Source organism: Heloderma suspectum, chromosome 7 (assembly GCF_057233095.1).
Source record: "Heloderma suspectum isolate Gila_16-S chromosome 7, 16-S_ref, whole genome shotgun sequence".
Lineage (NCBI taxonomy): Eukaryota > Metazoa > Chordata > Lepidosauria > Squamata > Helodermatidae > Heloderma > Heloderma suspectum.
In genome coordinates, this window is record NC_139464.1 from 9,831,708 (window position 1) to 9,853,483 (window position 21,776).

The 21,776-nt window shown below is 50.0% G+C and overlaps 2 protein-coding genes across 3 annotated transcripts in view; one reads left to right on the top strand and one right to left on the bottom strand.

Moving 5' to 3' along the window:
- LOC146339320 (interleukin-2 receptor subunit alpha-like) overlaps positions 1-21,776 on the top strand; it is a 93,470-nt gene that overhangs the window by 56,799 nt on the left and 14,895 nt on the right. The window lies entirely within an intron of this gene.
- On the bottom strand, positions 1,555-18,586 carry LOC146339322 (endonuclease domain-containing 1 protein-like). Of its 2 annotated transcripts, XM_084809047.1 has the most exons (4): positions 18,111-18,356; positions 8,357-8,664; positions 2,787-3,196; positions 1,555-1,899 (listed from the first exon to the last, which is right to left on the bottom strand). In XM_084809047.1, the coding sequence occupies exons 2-4, from the start codon at positions 8,639-8,641 to the stop codon at positions 1,875-1,877; spliced, it is 720 nt and encodes a 239-aa protein (XP_084665173.1). In that variant the 5' UTR covers positions 8,642-8,664; positions 18,111-18,356; the 3' UTR covers positions 1,555-1,874. The 2 variants fall into 2 exon arrangements, with proteins under 2 accessions (XP_084665173.1, XP_084665172.1); XM_084809046.1 differs by lacking the exon at positions 1,555-1,899 and having other exon boundaries at positions 2,545-3,196; positions 18,111-18,586.

The following is a 21,776-nucleotide window of genomic DNA, read 5'->3' on the forward strand; positions in this document are numbered from 1 at the left end:
GAGCAATCATTGAGGACGGGGGAAGTGCCAGATGACTGGAGGAGGGCTAATGTTGTCCCTATCTTCAAAAAGGGCAAAAAGGAGGAACCTGGGAACTACAGATCAGTCAGTCTGACATCAATCCCTGGGAACATTCTGGAGCAGATGATAAAGCAATCCATCTGGAAGCACCTTGAAAACAATGCAGTGATTACTCGAAACCAACATGGATTTGTCAAAAACAAGTCCTGCCAGACGAATCTGATCTCTGTTTTTCATCAAGTAATCTCCCTTGTAGACTGTGGGAATGCTGTAGACATCATATACCTCGACTTCAGCAAAGCTTTCGACAAAGTGCCCCATGATACCCTGATGAGCAAACTAGCTCGAAGTGGGCTAGATGAAACAACGATCCGGTGGCTCCACAGTTGGTTACAGAATCGGACTCAAAGAGTGCTTGTCAATGGGACCTTCTCAAACTGGGGAGAGGAAACGAGTGGGGTACCGCAGGGCTCAGTCCTGGGCCCAGTGCTCTTCAACATTTTTATTAATGACTTGGAGGAGGAGGTGCAGGGAATGCTGATCAAATTTGCAGATGACACAAAATTGGACGGGATAGCTAATACTTTGGAAGACAGAAACAAAATTCAAAGTGATCTGGATAGACTGGAGCGCTGGGCAGAAAACAACAGAATGACATTTCATAGGGATAAATGCCAAGTTCTGCACCTAGGAAAAAGAATGCACAGTTACAAGATGGGGGATACGTGGCTCAACAACACTACAAGCGAGAAGGATCTTGGAATTGTTGTCGATCACAAGCTGAATATGAGCCAACAATGTGATGTGGCTGCAAAAAAGGCCAATGCTCTTTTGGGCTGCATTAATAGAAGCATAGCTTCCAAATCCCGGGAAGTACTAGTTCCCCTCTACTCAGCACTGGTTAGGCCTCATCTGGAGTACTGTGTTCAGTTCTGGGCACCACACTTTAAGAAGGAAGCAGACAAACTGGAGAGGATTCAGAGGAGGGCAACAAAGATGATCAGGGGACTGGAACAAAGCCCCATGAAGAGAGACTGAAAGAACTGGGCATGTTTAGCCTTGAGAAGAGAAGACTGAGGGGAGATATGATAGCGCTCTTCAAGTCCTTGAAAGGTTGTCACAGAGAGGAAGGCCAGGATCTCTTCTCGATCATCCCAGAGTGCAGGACACGGAATAATGGGCTCAAGTTACAGGAAGCCAGATTCCGGCTGAACATCGGGAAAAACTTCCTGACTGTTAGAGCAATACGACAATGGAACCAATTCCCTAGGGAGGTGGTGGGCTCTCCCACGCTGGAGGCGTTCAAGACGAGGCTGGACAGCCATCTGTCAGGGATGCTCTGACCTGGATTTCTGCATTGAGCAGGGGGTTGGACTCGATGGCCTTGTAGGCCCCTTCCAACCCTACTATTCTATGACTCTATGAGGTACGCACAGGACACACAGAAACTCCTCAAGAGTGACATCCGGCCTGACAGACATTATGACATACCTTTGCCCTTTGGAGATACGTACACATTTGAAAAGTGCTTTTCAAACTTTATTGTGCTTGCTCTCACAACAACCCTGTGAGGTAGGTCACTAGTCGTACCCATTTCATGGATGGAGAACTAAATGGGAGAAGTAGCAGACGGCCTTGATCCAGGGTTCCAGACACACTCCAGGGCACATCTGGAGCACCCGCATCTCTCCTCCTGCATCTCTGCATAAACAAATGAGCCCTCTGTCGGTGTCAGGAGGGAAGCTTTTGCAGGCAGGGGAGCTCTGTGGGTGCACTGGAGCATTTGTGCATTCAAGGAACTCCTGGATTGTGGCAAAAGAGCCTGTGGCAGTGGCGGGATCTGTACAGACACTCTAGCATACTTCTAGCCAGTGGAGGCTGGTGGCTTCGATGTCCGTGGGGCGGTGAATCCGCTCCGGGTTTCAGTCAGAACCAGTCAGAACTCTAAAGGGGCTCTCCAAGGTGACCTTGGAGAGCCCCTTTGGAGCAGGGGTCCCCAACCCCTGGGCCGCGGACCGGTACCGGTCTGTGGCCTGTTAGCAACCGGGCCGCACGGGTGTGCGAAACTCCCTCACCTTGGGTCCGCGGGGGGGGGAATCCGTCCCCCCCACCCCGGAATCCTCACTGGCCCCGGCCAGCTCCGCTCCACGGCGAGTCCGCAGAGCTGCCGGCTGGCTCCGGCTGCTGGCAGACTTCCGGCCGCTGGGACACAAATGGCGTCCGCGTAGTGGATGCCATTTGTGTCCCTGTTCTTCAAGTAATAGGCTACGTAAATCTTTACGTAGCCAATTACTGTAAAGAATAGGGACACAAATGGCGTCCCAGCGGCCAGAGGTCTGCCAGTGAACATCCCCCCCCCCCGGTCCGTGGAAAAATTGTCTTCCACGAGACCGGTCCCTGGTGCCAAAGAGTTTGGGGACTGCTGCTTTAGAGTTCTGACTGGTTCTGACTGAAACCTGGAGCAGATTCACTGCCCCATGGACATCGGAGCCACCAGCCTCCCCTGCCACTAGCTTTCTGCATGCGGTTTTCTACATTTGTAGCTCAACATTTCTGAATAGGGGCAGTTCTCTTTCCAGTGTGTCATTTGGCACCCACCAGATTCGCGTGAGGTGCCTCTGTGGCCACTGAGTTACTCCCGGGGACAGTCAGGATGGAAGAGAGAGATGTGTTTGCCATACAAGCCTGCAAGCCCCTCCTCCAGCTGCCCCAGAGTGAGGGGCTGCACCACATTCTTGTCATTACTGGCGATGATGGCCCAGGACCTCCGGTGATTATTGTCTATGACACAGCAGGCTGCAGACCACATGTAGCTGGGCGTGTTGACCCTCCCTCTGGCTATGTAGTTGTTCCCTGGCACCGCTCCCACCACGGCAAAGGTCTCCTGGCATCCTTGAGTCTTGCAAGCCATTGTCGTCTGCTCGTAGGTGTTCCAGGCCCCGCCATTGAGCTTTATGTTTTGCGGAACGATGTTAGTCAAGGTGAAGGTGGATGATTTGGCGTCCCGATCAGGCTGGTGCCCATTGGGGTTCAAGTGACCCCTGTTCAAACCGGTCAGGTTCTTGTAATCGCGCAAGATGGCCTGGCTTTCCCAAAGAGCTTCCTCTCTGGCACTGTGCTTGTGCAGGAAGGCCCCTTCTGTTTCCATTTCGGGTTCCACTGTTGGACTGATGAGCTGCAGAGGACAAGAGATAGAGGCACAAAAAGAGGGAATTAGACGAAGAGAGGAAGGGGGACGGAAAAGAGGGGGGCGCCCCATTGACGCTGCCTTCGACGCCACTGTTACGCTCTCCCCATGTTGAGTGGGGACACATTACAGGGGCTCAGCATCTACCCTGGTTTGGTTTCCTATGGAAGGAGGGCAGTGGAGGAGGCTTATTAGGCTGAACATAGGTGGAGACAGAACTTAAACCCCCGATAGACAGGTGAATCCCACTGCTTCACATCAGATTGCCGGAAGGAGGCCCTCTTGATCCTCTTTCAGAGTCCCCCAAACTCAGCTCAGCTCCTTCTGTGTCTCCACAGTCTGTATTACTTCCTGCCTCAAAGTGCAGTTTCTATTGCCTCCTTTTACACAAAGAGCTAGATCTACTGTGTACACTTCTGGTCACCACACCTAAAAAAGGATATTATAGAGTTGGAAAAAGAGAAGAAAAAGGCAACTAAGAGTGCAATCCTATGGCCACTAGACAATGGCTAGACAGCCATAGGATTTTTCATTTTCTGGGAACTGACCTTGCAGGCAGTGCGGTTCGTCCCCGGCTCCACACTCGGAAGAGTAGCGCGGAGTGGTGGAAAAGGAGGTGTTCCTGGGGGCAGGGAGGGGTGGGGATAGTGGAAGCACTGTTCCGACACTTCCTATGCACCGTCCAGCCTCCCCCCCCAACTCCGAGCTGCCCCAGCTAGACAGCTGAAATCAACCATCTAGCTGCAAATGCAGGGTGGCTGGAGCGTGGAGGAAAAGATCCCCTCCACGCTCCACCCACCCTGCACTGGATAGCTGATCGCCTCTGAGTTCGGAGGCGGCTGACTATCCCCATTGGATTGTGCCCTAAAATTATCGATGGGCTGGAGCATCTCCCCTATGAGGGAAGGTAACAACCTCTGGGATTTTTTAGCTTGGAAAAGAGGAGGGCAAAGGGAGACATGATAGAGGTCTACAAAATTATGCATGGTGTGGAGAATGTGGATAGGGAGGCATTTTTCTCCCTCTCATATAATACTAGAACCCAATAGGGTCATTCCATGAAGCTGATTGATGGGAGATTCCAGACAGATAAAAGGAAGGGCTTCTTCACACAGCGCAGAGTTAAACTCTGGAATTCGCTACCACAAGGTGTAGTGATGGCCACCAACTTAGATGGCTTTAAAAAGGGGTCAGACAAATTGCAGGAGGAAAAGGCTATCAATGGCTACTAGGCTTGAGGGCTATGTGCTACCTCCAGTACCAGAGGCAGTATGCCTATGTACACCAGTTGCTGGGGAACATGCGTGGGAGGGCACTATTGCACTCATATCCTGCTTGTGGGTTCCTGGTCGACAGGTGATTGGCCACTGTGTGAACAGAATGCTGGACCAGATGGACCCTTGGTCTGATCCAGCAGGGCTCTTCTTACGTGCTTAGATTAGGGTGGGGGAGAAGTAGGGGTGGACGAAAGTCCCTTACCTGTCCTCGAAGGACGTTCGCGGTGGGGGGGAGGCGCTTCGCTGCTCCCCCCGCGAAGTTCAGGCCGGGGGGGGAGGCTTCCCGCCTCGGCCCGGCCGAAATTCAGGCCGGGGAGGAGGCTTCCCGCTTCACCCGGCCGCAAACGCGAAAGTTTTTTTTTAAAAAAAAAAAATCGCCCCCTGATAGGCTACGTGACGATTCACGTAGCCTATCACGGCTAGATCTGCAAAGTCAGCCGTGATAGGCTACGTCAATCGTCATGTAGCCTATCACGGGTGACTTAAAAAAAAAAAAAAAAGCGTGTACGGATAATGGCGGCCCCCATAGGGAGCCGCCATTCGCGTTCCTTATTTAGTCGCTGTAGTCTACGTAAATGTTTATGTAGACTACGGCGAAAATAAGGGCAACGCAAATAGCGTTGCCCTTATTTTCACCGTAGTCTATGTAATCTTTACATAGACTACAGCGACCAAATAAGGAACGGGAATGGCGGCTCCCTATGGGGGCCGCCATTATCCGTACACGCTTTTTTTTTTTTTTTTTAAGTCACCCGTGATAGGCTACGTGACGATTGACGTAGCCTATCACGGCTGACTTTGCAAATCTAGCCGTGATAGGCTATGTGAATCGTCACGTAGCCTATCAGGGGGCGGTTTTTTTTTTCTTTGATTGCAATGGCGGCAGCGGCAGCCGGTCGAAAGACCGGCTGCCGCTCCCGCCCCGCTCGAACACCCGCCGAACCGCCGGCCGGACCCGCCACCGGGAGGGACATTCGGTGAAGGTAAGTCCCGTCCCGGGGGGGGTGCAGGGGGCGGGGGGGTTCGGAGGATTTCTCCCCGAAACTTGTTCGGGGGGCCGAACACGTTGGCGCTCGGCCCCCCGAAGTTTCGGGGAGAAATTCTCCGCCATCCCTAGGGAGAAGTATGCCAAGAGAGGGAAGGTATTGTCAGGGTGGACACTGAGCCCATAGAATCCCAGAGTAGTTCTGATTCTGAGGAAGAGCAGTCGCTCCTGGGAGAGGAGCGCACTCCTCTTTCCCAGGGCCAACAGCTGACGGAGATTCCTCCCACCAGCATTCCTAGCTTAGATAGCAGTCCTGGGAGTGACAGAGCGCGGGAAGTAGACTTGGTGGACGCGCAACACCGACGCAGAGAGCGGCACCAAATGGAGGGCGCAGAAAGGAGGCGTAGTGCCCGGTTGGCACGCAAACAACGGCTGCGCCCAGAGGATCCTAGGGAAAAGGGGAGGGACTCTCCCTAGTCCTTAAGTTCAGGGGTCTGCCAGTAATTCCCTTTCAAACGGGGACCAACTGTTCCAACTTAGGGCATAGATACTCTGCTGCTCAGATCTAGTTGCTAACGGTAGAGTTGTTAAGTTGTAAAAGAAGAATAAAGCTTTGAAAGGAATCCCTTTGTCTGTGTCTGGACTTGGCTACTAGATTAGACTGAGAGAGACCTCCAAGGAGCCCTTGACAGGTATACCACCTTCTCTTTCTTCTCCTCAGAACATCCCAGAGTGGCCTCCTATCAAGGAATAATGAGGTCATTATTATGATCCCACAGATCACCTGAATATCCCAGGCCGTTGCCACTTCTTTGCCAAGTCCAAGACTCTAGCCAGGCATTTCCATAAGGCAACCCACAGCAATAGTTCTATTCACATAAATGGGCCATCTCATGGTTCCTCGTAGGGCATGCCAGGAGCCATAGGGGATGGCGTATTCCCGCCCCCTTGCTATAGACAGAGCTACAACCTTGGGGAACGGCCACTCCAAAGTGCACCTGTGCCTTGAAGTGACTCCCAGCTAAGCATGCTCCCCTAACCCTTCTCTGAGGGGTGGGGCTTTGGGGAGAGGCAGGATTGCAAGGAGGCGGGACTTCAGCTGGGGCTTCGACGGGCCAGGTGGGGAGCATGGCAGGCCGAATCTGGCCCATGGGGCAGATGTTCCACGCTGCTGCCTCATACTGTGCAGAGCACCTTGGTTTTTACGTGCATCTTCATCATTCAGAGGCCCCAAGCCAATGCTTATCTTCTCGACAGCTGGAAGGAGCAGCAGGGAGAATCAGTGACCCAGCAGATATAAGATAAGCCTAAGCGACAGAGGCTCCCACGCTGGCCTCTTACCTGGGGCTCAACCATCCATTTATTCGGCCGCGGAAATCTCCGCTTAGATTCCCCCAGCCCTCCCAGCCACTGTGGAAAGCTCCATGGCAGCACCTCTTCTGAGATGGCTTTTGCGACCTAAGACAACAGCGGTGGAAGTGGGCATGCCGGTGGGCAGGGAGGGGAGAGGGGGTGGTTGTGCCGGATCCACCAGCCTCCTGTTCCCACCCCGCCCTTGCAAGGTAAGCAGGCTAGACTGGCTCAGAGGCCCGTGTAGTGCAAAATGCTAAACAGAAGGGACGGGAGGTGAAGACACCTTGCTATCTTGCTGGGCTTAGAATAGGGTTGCATTCTAATTGTGTTAGCAGTATTGATGTTGCATCTTGTACCAGAGTGGGGAACACTCTTGGCCCAAGAGCTGCATTGGCTTCAGGGAAGCATGTGGCGGGGGACACATGCCAGATGTGAATGGGGCCAGAGCTACACCCACCTGTCATGTTCCTTCATTCTCCCCTTTCGCAATCAACACACTCCAGGCAACAAGTCTTCAGGCTCACGACTTTATTAGTTAACGACCAGCTTCTTTACACATGCAGATTCTAGGAAACTCTCAGACTGCATAGAATCAGCTGATCCACACATCTACGAATATCAATAGAGGAGCCGAAGAGGAAGTTTACGAAGTTGCCAGCAGTCTGGGCAAAAACGTCTTGGCCACACTGGCTTTGCAGGGATGCCCCTTCCTTGGGGTGGCTCCCTCCTACATAGGCTTTCGGATTGGCCAGCCTGGTGGAGCATCTGGGCCCCACCTCTAACTCTTCCCGCTTCGTTCTGCGACGGACCCTAGCATCTCTCAAGTCACGCCCCTCACCCTCCTCCTCTTTCGAACCCTGGGTTCTCATGGGGGAGCGTTCAGGCTGGGCCATCTGTGTGTCAAGGCCTTGGGAAGAAAGCCTTGCCATATCTGAGCTCACTAGGGAAGGTGCATCCCCCGATTCTGGCTGTTCCCATTATGAACCTGAGCTGCCAGACGTCTCCACATACTCAGATTCATTCCTGACACCACCATTCACACTCACACACACACACACACACTTCACAACATTCACACGTACACCATTCACACACACATTAATACCACATCCACACAGCCGCTTGGCTCCTAGCGGCTCCGAGGTGAGAGGAGAGCGGTGAGCAGAGCCTTCAGGAACGGCCGCTCCAAAGTGCTCCTGTGTCTTGAAGTGACTCCCAACTAAGTGTGCTCCCCTAACCCTTCCCTGAGGGGTGGGGCTTTGGGGAGAGGCGGGATTGCAAGGAGGCGGGACTTCAGCTGGGGCTTCGACGGGCCAGGTGGGGAGCATGGCAGGCTGAATCTGGCCCATGGGGCAGATGTTCCACGCTGCTGCCTCATACTGTGCAGAGCACCTTGGTTTTTACGTGTATCTTCATCATTCAGAGGCCCCGAGCCAATGCTTATCTTCTCGACAGCTGGAAGGAGCAGCATAGAGAATCAGCAGCCCAGCAGATGTCAGATAAGCCTAAATAAGGACAGAGGCTCCCTCTTACCTGGGGCTCAACCATCCATTTATTTGGCCTCTTCGCCTTCCCGGGCTTGTAGATGTAGGCCGAGTACACCGGGATGCGTTTGTCTTTGTCGTACAGCGTGGCAAAGCGATACAGGTTCTTGTACCGCTGGCAAATCCGGGCAGGGCGTGGGGGCTCGAGCCCGACACTCGGTGGGGTTCCTCTGAAGAAAAACTGGGAGCAGGAGTCTTCAAAGGAGGTCACCACCTCGCCATTCGCCGGCGCGTTGTGCCAGCATGCACAGACGAGGAGCAGGACCAAGAGCATCGTGTGGGGCTGTTGGGGCCGAGCTAGAAGTTAGAGAGAGAAGCCACAGGCTATAAATGAAGTCATGCAATGCTTTGGGGGTGTGGGGTTAGCTGCAGGTTCAATCCCTGGCAGATCTAGGTAGGTGTCGGGCGGGGGGAACCCTGCCCAATCCATGGTGAGCCAGTCTGTGTACACTATACTCAGCTAGATGGGCCAATGGCCTAACTTGGTGTAAGGCAGCATCCTCTGTAAGTCTACAAATTATTATTATTATTATTATTATTATTATTATTATTATTATTATTATTATTATATCCTGCCTTTTTCCCAATACTGGGACTCAAGGCGGCTTTACAACATTAACACTTGTGCAGTTAAAACCTATAAATAGACGTATACAAAGGTTCACAGTATAATTAAATCATCAATAATATTAAAATTGTATAAAATTTCAAAACGTTAAAAGACAACAAGAAATATTACCATAATAGTATCCATCCGTCATATTCTCAGAGGTGCCGTCTAGCTATCCCCAAAGGCCTGCCAGAACAAAAAAGTTTTTACCTGCCTGCGAAAGCGTACCAAGCGGTGTGCCACTCTGGCCTCCCTGGGAAGCCACCGAGAAGGCCCTCTCCCGCGTTCCCACCAGACGTGCCTGTGATGGTGGCGGGACCACGAGAAGGGTCTTCCCTGAAGATCTCAGGGCATGAGTAGGCTCATAGGGGAGAATACCAACTTTCCGATAACCTGGACCCAAGTCATATAGGGCTTTATAGGACATGACCAGCACTTTGAATTGTGCCTGGAAACAGACTGGGAGCCAGTGAAGCTGTTTTAGCAGGGGAGTGGTATGCTCCCTGTAGCCAGCCCCAGTCAGCAGTCTGGCAGCAGCTCTTTGAACCAGCTGAAGTTTCTGAGCACTTTTCAGAGGCAGCCCCACGTAGAGTGCATTACAGTAATCCAACTGGGATGTAACTAAGGCATGTGTTACTGTGGCCAAGTCAGACATCTCAAGGAACAGGCGTATCTGGCTCATGAGCTTTAACTGTGCAAATGCACTCCTGGCCACCGCTGAAACCTGGGCATCTTCCAGGCTCAGGGCTGAATCCAGAAGGACACCCAAGCTGCAAACCTGTGTCTCCAGGGGGAGTGTAACCCCATCCAGCAGAAGCTGAATCCCTACTCCCTGATCTACCTTTCGACTGACCAGGAGCACCTCTGTCTTGTCTGGATTACGCCTCAATTTGTTTGCCCTCATCCAGTCCCTTATTGCCGACAGACACCGGTTCAGCACCCCAACAGCTTCCTTGGAATTAGATGTAAAGGAAAAGTAGAGTTGGGTGTCATCAGCATACTGGTGACACTGAACCCCAAAACTCCGGACAACCTCTCCCAGTGGTTTCATGTATATGTTACATAGCATGGGGGACAAAACAGAACCCTGAGGGACTCCACAAGCCAAAGAGCTGTATGTATCAGATGGCAATAGGCACAAGACAGCATTCCCCAGCCTCCCCCCGCCCGGCTGCGTTCAGTCAACAAGTCCCATCATCACCAGCCAGGTTGCTGGCTGTGGATGGTGGGACTTGTTGTACAAACACAGCAGGGTGGGTGGGTGATGTGTAGGGATAGGCTGGTACAGGATAATGATCTGGCCACCACACCTAAAAAAAAAGATATTGTAGAGTTGGAAACAGTGCAGGAAAGGACAACTAAAACGACCAAGGGGCTGGAGCAACTCCCCTATGAAGGAAGGCTAAAACAGCTGGGATAGTTTAGCCTGGAAAAAAGGAGGGTAAGGGGAGACCTGATGGAGGTGTACAGAATTATGCATGGTGTGGAGAATGTGGATAGAGGGACATTCTTTTCCTCCTCGTATACCCCATGAAGCTGAATGGTGGGAGATTCAGGACAGACAAAAGGGAGGACTTCTTCACACAGTGCCGAGTTAAACTATGGAATCCGCTACCATGAGATGTGGGGATGGCCACCCATTTCGTAGATGGCTTTAAAAGGGGATGAGACAAATTCATGGAGGAGAAGGCTATCAATGGCTACTAGTCCTGATGGCTATATGCTACGTCGGGTACCAAAGGCGGTATGCCTATTGTCAGGGTTCCTTTTTACCCACACTGAAACTTCAAATGCCGAATCAAACACAGACAAGAGGCTTCAATCTACAGCTTTTAATCCATGACTACAAAGGGTCATACAGATGCAAATTCTCAGTGACTCTCAGTCTGCAAGGAAATGCCTTCAGGGGGTTCAAAAGGGAGCTATGAATGTTGCCCACCATTTGAAAGAAAGGTGGGCTGACTAGCCTAACTTAAGGCGTGGGGGGAGCTCTCTCTCTCTCTCTCTCGTGAAGCTTCTAAGCGCCACTGTTCATGCAGGGCCAATCAGGTAGACCTTCTAAGTTCCACCCCAGCTGTCTCCCTCTTGGCTCTGCATCTCTGCCTTGCATCTATTAATTCAGACTCACCAAACACTGCCTCTCCCTGTTTGCTGTCTCTCACAGGGGGAGGTGAAGAGGGACCTTCCTCCCCCAGCTGAACCTTTGAAACCTGAGGAGCCTGCCTAGCATGTCTGGACTAGCCTGGGAACATACCTCCCCCATGTCTGGCAGTTCTTCTTCAGAATCTGAACTATTCTCCCACTCCCTGCTCTCAGAAGCACTCCTGACACCTATGTACCCAGTTGCTGGGGAAATGGGTGGGTGGGTGCTGTTGCACTTGCGTCCCATTTGTGGGTTTCCCACAGGCAGCTGGTTGGCCACTGTGTGAACAGAATGCTGGGTTAGATGGCCCCTTGGTCTGATCCAGCAGGGATCTTCTGATGTTCTTCTGTTGGTGGGGGCTGCTTGTCCTTATGGGAGCAGGCTGCTGATACAAGATCGAAGCAGTTAAAGCTTCAAGGAAACAGACATGCAGAGACCAAAGGAGAGGCTTAAGGACGGCAGCGAGGTGCGCTTTGCTCGTGACAATGAGGTTTTTATTCAGAGCTGACATTTTTGGAAGGAAGAATGGAGGAACGCAAAGTAAATAGTCATATCTATACCTTGGGCAGAGAGCCACTGGTGTAGTCAGCATGTGTCAAAGCATGTGTCTCTTTTAAGGACACGTTTCACATGGGTGCCTCAAGGAAGGGCACTTTTCTGTAAAACTGAGGGCTCAACGACACGCTACGTTAAATATGTAGCGTGTACCTGATCCTCACTCTTTCATTTACATCTGTGTAAGCATGTGGGGCCCTGATCGGGACTGAGACCACTCCGTGCCAGTAGCGGAAGTTTAAATTATCCCACCCAGATGTTTTTTCCCTTAAATTCAACCCCCTGAGCAAGGGCTTAAAATGGGGGGGACAGGACTCCACTGGTGCCAATGGAGGTTTTTCCCCCTAATTTTAACACCTGTGCAGGATAATTTAAAGGCGGCGGGGGGGAACCACCACAGATGATGGGAAGGTTTAAACCTCCCCTACCATTGCGTGGAGGTCCTGATCCAGATCAGGGCCCTGCATGCTTATAAAGAAGTAAGTAAAAGAGCAAGGATCAGCTGCACGCTACATATTTAACGTAGCATGTGTGGTGTGGTGTGGTGTGGTGTAGTGGCTGGAGTGTTGGACTGGGAGTCAGGAGATCCGGGTTCTAGTCCCCACTCAGCCATGGAAGCTCACTGGGTGACTTTGGGCCAGTCACAGACTCTCAGCCCAATCCACCTCACAGGGTTGTTGTTGTGAGGATAAAATGGAGAGGAGGAGGATTATGTATACTGCCTTGGATTCTTTATGGAGGAAAAAAGGCAGGATATAAATGTAATAAATAAATAAATATAATGTAGCATGTGGGTTAGCCCTCACTCTGTGTCTAGAAGAAGGCTCTCTAGGAATAGAAAGTGTGTTCTAGGGAACGGCCCAGCCAAACTGCCCAGCGTTGCAAGTTGTCATGTGAGATTTATTTATTTATTTTATTGCATTTATATCCCGCCTTTTTTTCCTCTTGCAAGGAACCCAAGGCAGCTTATATTATCCTCCTCCTCTCCATTTTATCCTCACAACAACAACCCTGTGAGGTAGGTTGGGCACTGGCCCAAAGTCACCCAGTGAGCTTCCATGGCTGAGTGGGGACTAGAACCCAGATCTCCCAGCTCCCAGTCTAACACTCTCGCCACTACACCACATTGGCTCTCATGAGATGCTCATGATTAATTGTAGCTTTTCCGGTGCTCATCATGACCCAGTGTTAATTGAAAGGTTTCTTCTCTGGAAGTGGGTAGGACCTATAGCTCAGTTGTAGAGCACCCATTTTGCATGCACAAGGTTCAATCCCTCAAATCTACGAGCTTTTCTACACAAGGCATTTGTATCCTTGTACACAAGGAATCATTCCCTATTCATAGTTGTTTACGGGTTCTTTAGATGATGACTTGACCCTCCAGTTTTGCTTCTGTTTGCAAGCAGCACTTTCCATTATTTTTTTTTTTAGAGCAGGGAAAATGGGGTATTATTTCTGATGGCGAAAGAAAGCATGTTTTCCCCTTGTGTATTTGTGCTTGTGACAAAACCACAATGCTTGCCATGTGGCGTTTATATTAATGTTTATATGTGTTTTCGGTGTTAAACAGAACCCAGGTAAGTTACGATTAACTGTTCAGTAGTGAGTGAGTGAAAGGTGTGTGGGGGGGGCTTGTGTGAGTATGTGAGGAGACTGAGTTTATAAAAGGCAGGAGCAGACAGGGAGCAATCCTATGGCCGCTAGACAGCGGTTAGACTGCCATAGGATATCTCGTTTTCTGGGAACCAACCTCGGAGCCCATGCTCTGAGGTCGGTTCCTGGAGACTCGACCTCCCCCCACTTCTGTGCTGCCTCGGAGGCAGCGCGGAGAAGCCCTGTTCTCCGCGCTCGCAAGAGAAGTACAGAGCGGCCGAAAAGGGGCACGTCTGGGGGCAATCCAGGGCGGAGAGGGCAGAAATGCCTGTACGACACATCCAATGTGTAGTACAGCAGCCGCCTCCCCTGCTCGGGCCCCCCGCGGCTAGACAGCCGAAGTTGGCTGTGTAGCCGAAAATGCAGGGCAGGAGGAGCGCGGAGGGAATGATCCCCTCCGTGCTTCTCCTGCCCCGCATTCGATAGGCGGTCACCTCTAAGTTTGGAGGCAGCCACCCATCTGAATAGGATTGCAACCTTAGTTGGTAAGACGGGGCCTCAGGGTTTGATTAAGCTATGTCTAGATAGTGAGGTTGTTAGAATAGGAGTTAGAAGGCGTAGTATAGGCAGGGTAAGACCCAGAACTGGGTGATTAATTATAAGATATAACATCTCTTGTATTAAATACACTTTAATTTGTTAGTTTTAAAATGATAAAATCCCACATCTTGTTTATGTTTCTGCTCTACCACTAGCATTCATATTTCCTAGGTACTTCTCCTGGCTGAGTAAAAGGAGCCAATTAGATATACTGGGTGTCTCTTTTGCCTGGCGAATTTAGGGGCTGAAGCTTGTGAGACAGTGAGGACAGCTGTCCCAAAGTGGAGGCAGACGGACCTGAGGGAGAGTTACTAAGGATGGACTGAGCCCCCCCACCCCCATCTGGGTCCTCCAGGCACCCACCGAGCCATTGCCCTCACTCGCACACCCCCTGACCTGCTTGTGAGCCTGCGTGCACCAACCGTGAGCTGTCCATGAGCTCCTGTCATTCCCGCAGTTGCCATTTTGTGAACAAAATGGGGACTCAGGAACTTCTGTGAATTTAATATTGCACACATGGCGACCATAAAGGCCCCATCTGCACAACATTACAGGTCGTCTTTTTTCCCCTACAACAACAGTTGTAGACTGTAGACAATAGTTGTAGGAACAATTGGCTCATTTATAGACCAAGCCGACCTTTAAGATCGTAAGATTTTTTTATTAATTTTTTTGCAAAATGGTGACCACAGGAATGGTGGGCGCTCGTGGACGGCTCAGGGTAGGTGCGAGTGGCTCAGCGAGCATGGGGGGGCTTGGCGAGCATGGGGGGGGCTCGGCGAGCGCAGGGCGGGCTTGCGAGCATGTCCAGGGGCGCGCGAGCAGGGGGCAGCGGCTTGGTGCACGTGGCCCGGAGGCGTGCGGGGGGGAGTCCATTGGATTCCCAGACCAAGCTGGGCATCTGTGCCATCCCTAAGAATTACATCACAGCGCTATTCCACTATACCACAGTGCCAGCTGGAGGTTACAGTATGTAGTGGAAAAGGAGACACTCCTTCTGTAGTGCTCTGATCTCATCTCTGCGACAAAACCAAAAATGGACACTGTGGATTAACAGCCTCGTTTAGAAAAGCCCTGCAAGCTGCAGGCAACATGAATGACCTCCCTGTGACATCTTGGATGGCTGCTGTGAGTCAGAGTAGATGACACTGGAATAAGTTACCGTTCTGTGTAAAAGCCACTCAGGGCTTGCCGACACTTTTGATGAATCATTCACTTCAGGCCCAATCTGTCTTTGCCTATCCTTTCTCACCAAACTATTATGACCTTTATACTGACCCACATCTTGCAACACGTCCCTGTCAGTACTGTGCAAATGAGTGTAGGAGCATGACTCAGTGGCTCTGCTGGTGGCTCCGATGTCAGTGGAGTAGAGAATCCGCTCCGGGTTTCAGTCAGAACCAGTCAGAACTCTAAAGGAGCTCTCCAAGGTGCTTCTGACTGAAGCCTGGAGTGGATGCACCACCCCACTGATACTGGAGCCACCAGCCTTTACTGGTGTGACGAGAAAATGGCGGAAGTGCCACTTTGCAATGCAATGCAAATTTCATCCAAATGGGCATTCAGGGTGATGTCTCTGCTTTGGCAAAACATCACCAAGGGTTTGAAGGAAAGCTAAGAGAATTTGGGGAGGATTCATTACATTTCGAAGGAAGGGCTTGGTATATTTAAAAGTCACCACCTGAGTCTACCTAAAGTGAAAGCTGAAGGCACAATTAGATGAGATGCTGGAAGATGTATTATCAATCTCACAACAACTGTTGTGATGTAGTTGTTGTTGTTAACTGAAAAACAGCCACACAGGTCTATGAATCTGTCTGGAGGAAATTCTGGGGGCAGAGGGGGTTGAAGTCTTTCCCCTTGGGATGGTTTTCCAATTGAAATTGCTCCCTCTGCTTTCCTACCTGGTGGGGAAAAGATATCAGCTTCATGTACCTTTTCACCGGTTCAGAGAAAAGTAACTTTTGGGAATTGATTTTGATAGAAACAACATGCCATGGGGAAAGGGCAAAGCACTCCTTTCCCCTGATGCTTTTTCAATCAGCTTTGCACCGTCTCTGCTCCTTATTGTTGCATTTCATTATGAAAATTCCATTGAAAGATTGATCACACACCTCTCGGCATCTCATCCAGTTTGGCCTTGGGTTCTGAATTTGGAGAGTCCTCCTTATGCAAAAAATATTTGTAGGGATTTTGAGAGAAGTTGGAAGAATTTCAATAAGATTGGTGACATTTCTCAGGAGGGCTTCACACACCTGTATTTATAATGTTCAAATAGCCACACAGGAATCCAAGGACTGCTTCTTGCATGACCTAAGAAATACAGTTGCTACATTTACACTAGTGTGTCCCAAGGAACTCTGGGAAAGTTGTTAAATGGAGATACTATGTGAGAAGGGTGTATGACATGTTTAACCCTACACATGCAGAGAGAGAGAGAGAGAGAGAGAGAGACCTAGTTCGGACAGTTAAGCGGACAGTATATTTGCAAACGGTTGGGAGCGAGCAACCTGGCTCCCGACCGCTCTCCCACTTCTGCTTTGCTAAACCACTGTAGGATTTCCTGGGCTGTTCACTGTGATGTCTGAACCCAGAACTCTGGGTTGTTGAGGGAGAAACAACCCAGAGTTTTAACCCCCAAACAAACCATTTATTTACTTCATTCATTCATTCATTCATTCTTTCGTTCGTTCGTTCATTCATTCATTCATTTATTAAATTTCTTAATCACCCATCTGGCCGGTCACCCAGTCGATGTACAGTAATACAACAGTTTTAAAACCATAAAATTCTACATTAAAACATCATATTTCTAAAAATACCCTAACCCACCCCAAATGCCTGCCAGAACAACCACATTTTTAATGTGTGGCGGAAGCTCATGAAAGAGGGGGCATGGCGGAGTTCCCTGGGAAGGGAGTTCCACAGAGTGGAATTTTATTAAGGGTGCCCATTAGAAGGAAGCCTCTAATCTCGGAGGTGTCCAAGTATCAGACGTCCTGCCAGTCTGCAGCGAGCAGGGAGGGAGGAGTGACGGAGGCCACTTTTGCCTCTCCTTCTTTTTGTAAGTTTTCCCCTAGACAGGTCTCCCAGCCTGTCTAGAGGAGGTGTGCTGCTGGGGGCAGGAGTGGGGCTGGAGAGGCATAGGATTTTTTTGTATCCTGCACATTCCTCTCAGTTCCCCACCCCACTTTTGCAACCTCAGAAAGCAAGCACTGCAGTTCTTTCCACGGCAGCTTCGAGGGGGCAGGGGAGGGATCGGATCTTTACGTCCCCCTCCTGAGTTCATACCAGTGCCTACAGCTTCAGGAGGGGGAATCCAAAAACGTCCTATGGTCCCTGGGACTCTCTTCAAGGACCATAGGATTGCTGTCTCCATAATTTTAATAAAATAAGTTTAAGTTCATCAAATGCCAGGCTTTAATCATCATCCCAGTGCTTTTGCACTTATTGGTCACAATGCCAGAAAATGTGAGCCATTCCCTCCTAACACCCCTCCCCGGCTCCGCTTATATCTATGTAAAGAAAAGGATAGACTTCTTGAAATAGAAAATTTAAAGTGATAATTTAGAGAAGGTACCTGGAGTTCACCACTGAACTTCTACCCAGGCAATAGCCCTGGTACCAGGACATTTCTGCAAAGTGTATCTGCCTGTTTCTCTCTCAAAACTGCTGGTTCCTCATCTGCACAAACTCCTGCTATCCCTTCCATACCTCTTTTGTCCTTCCTCCTTGACAAAACATACCGAATTACCCAAAGACTTAAGATATTTGCATAAATTGCTCTTGATCTGCATAATACAAAAGCAGAATTTAATTTGGTCATCTAGTTTGGATTTACGCATGTTGAGAGAGACTGGCCCAAACTCATGCAGTGAACTTCAGGTTGGGTAGGGATTTGAATTCTGATCTCCCACGACAGAGTCCAACATTCTAACCCAGGGATAGGGAATGTATGGCCCTCCAGATGTTGTTGGACTGCAACTCCCATCAGCCCTAGCCAATAGTGAGGGATAACGGGAGTTGCAGTCCAACAACATATGGAGCACCATACATTCTCCACCATACATTCTCTAACCACTACACCACACTGGGATTCTTTACTCCCCTGCCACACATCTCTATTCTAAACCCCTCTGCTTTGACCCTTATTAGTCTGTTTTTGTAGTAGCAGTAGTAGTTATTATTATTGTTGTTGTTGTTATTGACAATAATGTCTAAAAGAGAAGGAAATTGCTTTACCTTGTAGAAGGGTTACGTCAGGTTGGTTGATTTTGTCCCCAGGACGAGCAAGAGAGTAACGTCTAACTCTGGGGCTGCTTAAATATGTTCCAAAATGAAGGACAGCAGGTTATCTGGGGTGATGAACTTCCTCTAACAGTTGTTTGAAGACAGTTTCCAATCCATGTGGGTTGAAAAGTTGCCCAAATTAGAATGTGGTTCTAGCATAGGGATTTTTCAAGGTTAGCTTGAGATCCCCTTTCCTGTAAAGGACCGATCAAACTGGTTATGGAATAAACCTCTCTGCTCAGCTTCGATTGTAACTTTCGTGAGAAAATGCCCAGATGAATCGGCAGCCGGTAATCAAATATTTATTGTAAAACAAAAAACAAAAAAGCTCACCAACCCTCTACTCCTTCCAGCTTATCTTGATGGTGAACTGGAAGTGTGGCAAGCATCATATGCTTGTCATCAGCTGTAAGATGACATTGCTCAATGCTTACTACTGGGCAATGCAGTGTAGAAGCTAGGCCAGCCTTCTCCAACAAGGGGCCCTCCAGATGTGTTGGACTACATATCCTATCACCCCAGCCAGTGTGGACACCGGAGGGCCCCAGGTTGGGAAGGCTGGTGAAGAAGGTTGGGAACGGATCCAGCAAAGCTCCACATACCTGTGCAGGGCAAAACTACACATTACATGGAAGTGTTCCCAGCTCTTCTTTTCCTTATGAGGCAATTTGGGGAGATGGGGGTACCTCCTTGCAGGACGAATTGAGGTATGGGATGATGTGCTGACAGCGCTGGTTCCAGGATTTGGAGGATCCTTGGGCAAGACACCCTTATTGGCCCCCTCCCTCAATAAGACCACTTTCCAACCACAATTTGTCACCAGCTGCTGTTGCTCCTCACCCTCTTTCTCATCATTGCTACCACTTGCTTGCTTGAGAGGCAGAGAGCCAGGGAGCAGGGGCATCTCCTCCTCCTCCTCCTTATCACCACTGCCATGGTCTGGACCAGAGTGAGAGGCAGGTGAACAAGCAGGTTGCAGTGGTGAAGAGAAGGAGCAACTCCAGGAGGTTCTTGTCAGTGAGACCCTGTTGGGTGTGGGCCCTTGGAAGGTGCCCAACCATGCCTAACCTTGACACCAGCCTCGATGAAGGATATCGTCCAATGTTACTCTGCAGCCTGACGTGCCACCAGTGGGAAATGAACTTACTTTCAGGAACTGTTTCCCTTGGTTGGCACCAGGACCAGTGATGCCTCTTCAAACCTGTCACATGTACCATGCGCTCACATTTAAATCCAAATGTGACTCTTGGGGCTTCACCACACCAGGCTTTTTATCCCGCAACTTACCAGGGCTTCTACTTCTGGATTCTTTGCGGGATTTAAAGCGGTCCTTTACACAGCCAGTTTTTCTTTTACTGCATAATGCTACCTGCCATTTACAATGGTGGGTGGAACGTGGCACGGTGTTATTAGATGTCAGCGGCATTCTACGCCCACTGTCCAACCCCTCTGAGGTAGCCCCTCCCCCTCTCAGCATGAACCCTTCCATTTCAACTTCCTTGCCTCCCCTTTTCACTTCTGCTGCCTCCAATCCCTACCTCGGCAACTTATATATACAATCCACAGTATATTCTCAACTTCAGAAGTCTGCTCTCCCCGCAACCATGTGTGCAAGTCAGTACTGTCCTTGTAAAAGCAAGCAGTAACACTTTTCTCATTTGAGTATACAGCGGAAGAGGGAGTTGAGTAGAAAGGGGTTGTAACATTGCAGGCCTTCGGAGCAGCAGTGGTATCTGCAATGCTGTGCTAGAGAAACGTCGGTATGCTGCACTTCCGAAGATCCCTGTGTTATTCCCAGGAGTGGAATGGCGAAGGGGCTGGAGATCAAGGGAGGCACGGGAGGGTGACACTCCCACCCGATCATCACTATGTGATGTCAACACCGCACCGCCCAACACCTGACTACACAAAGAGTGTCCTAGCGCGATGTCAGCATACATGGGCGGGTGATGGCTCCGTTGTGCAGCTGCAAATAATATCACATTTTCCGTGTACAGCAAGATCACAGGGAAAACAGAGGGAAGGTGCGGGACAGCTGCTGCAGGACAACCGTGTTGTGTATCGCATGCAGGAAATACTGTGGATGAAGAGTGATGATCGCACCAAAAAAAAAAGTGTGAAGGAGCCCTTACCTGAACAGCATCAAGTGTTTCTAGACACCCTCAGTGGGACCCCTCCCTGAGTGAGTCCACCTTCTCACCACCATTGTCCCCAGCTGCTCTTCCTCCTCCTCCTCCTCTTCCTCATCGCTCCCCCTTGCTTGCTTGACAGGCAGAGAACCAGGGAGCAGGCAGGCCATGGCATCTGCTGCTTCTCTTTCTCCCTGTTGCCTGGGCCAGGGCAAGAGGCAGGGGAACACGCAGGTTGCAATGGTGAAGAGGAGGAGCAAGTCCAGGGGGCCCTTGTCAGTGGGCCCCTGCAAGGTTATGGGCCCTCAGCAGGGGCCCAACCATGCCTACCCTTGACGCCAGCCCCGAGTGCTGAGCGCTTTCCCCACACTGATTGTCCCTAAAGTTGTCTTTAATCTTTTTTTTCCCCAGCCAGGTGCCAAAATGATAAGCCACACCTTCTGTGCTGCATTCATATTATCTTGGCAAACGTGAGACTGGAAACATGTGCTTGCCGAGATAACACATCGCTCAGCCTTGAGCCAAGAAGCTCAGTGGGGCTGCCTTAGGAGAAGCCGCCTCACCTACTTCACATGGTTGTTGTTAGGTAACGACGACGACAGCGATAGAAGGGGGAGGAATTTCCATAGGAAAGTCTGAGAAGTGCTTGATGTGTATTAGGAACATAGGAAGATTCTTTGTACTAGGTCGGCGTATTTATCCATCTAGCCTGATATTGTTCATTCCGGCAGAGAGGCTGGGGGTAGAACCAAGGAACTTCTGCACGCTAAGCAAGTGCTCTGCTTCGTGGGAGAAATCTCTTTGTTTGCAGCTGAATGCGAACTGACCTCATTCGTACCGCCCGAACGAATGCACAAACGGAATGCTGTTATGCAGGTATTCGCACTCTTGCGATCCAGTCCTCCAGTCCAAAAATGAGTACCAAAATGTGTATATTAGGAGAAAAGGGTGCACAGAAATGTGTATATCCATAAAAACTATGTACAAAAATGCAAAGCATTAGGAAAAATTGTTTGCAAAACATGCATATGTTGTGGGAAATGCATTGAAACATATATATTAGGGGAAATGTACTTGAAAATGCATATTATTTATTATGTTATTATATATTATTATAGTACTTAATAGATTTATTCCATAAATATATAATATTTGTTATATTATTTATAATCTATGCCAATTTATTCATTTCTTTAAAATATCCACTGATCCATGCACTCTGTAGCTCAGTGGCAGAGCACCAGCTTTCCACACAGAAGGCCCCAGATTCAATCCCCAATATCTCCAGGTAGGGCTAGGAAGGAATCCTGCCTGGAACCCTGGAGAACTGCAGCCAGGCAATCTCAACAATACTGGGCTTGATGGACGACGGTTCTGATTCAGTATAAGGCGTGTTTGTCCTACGTTTGCAGTAAACAGCACATTTGGGGGCTAATACCATGGCGGGGGGGTGGGGTTGACAGGAAACTTGCAGCCCTGATCTGGATCA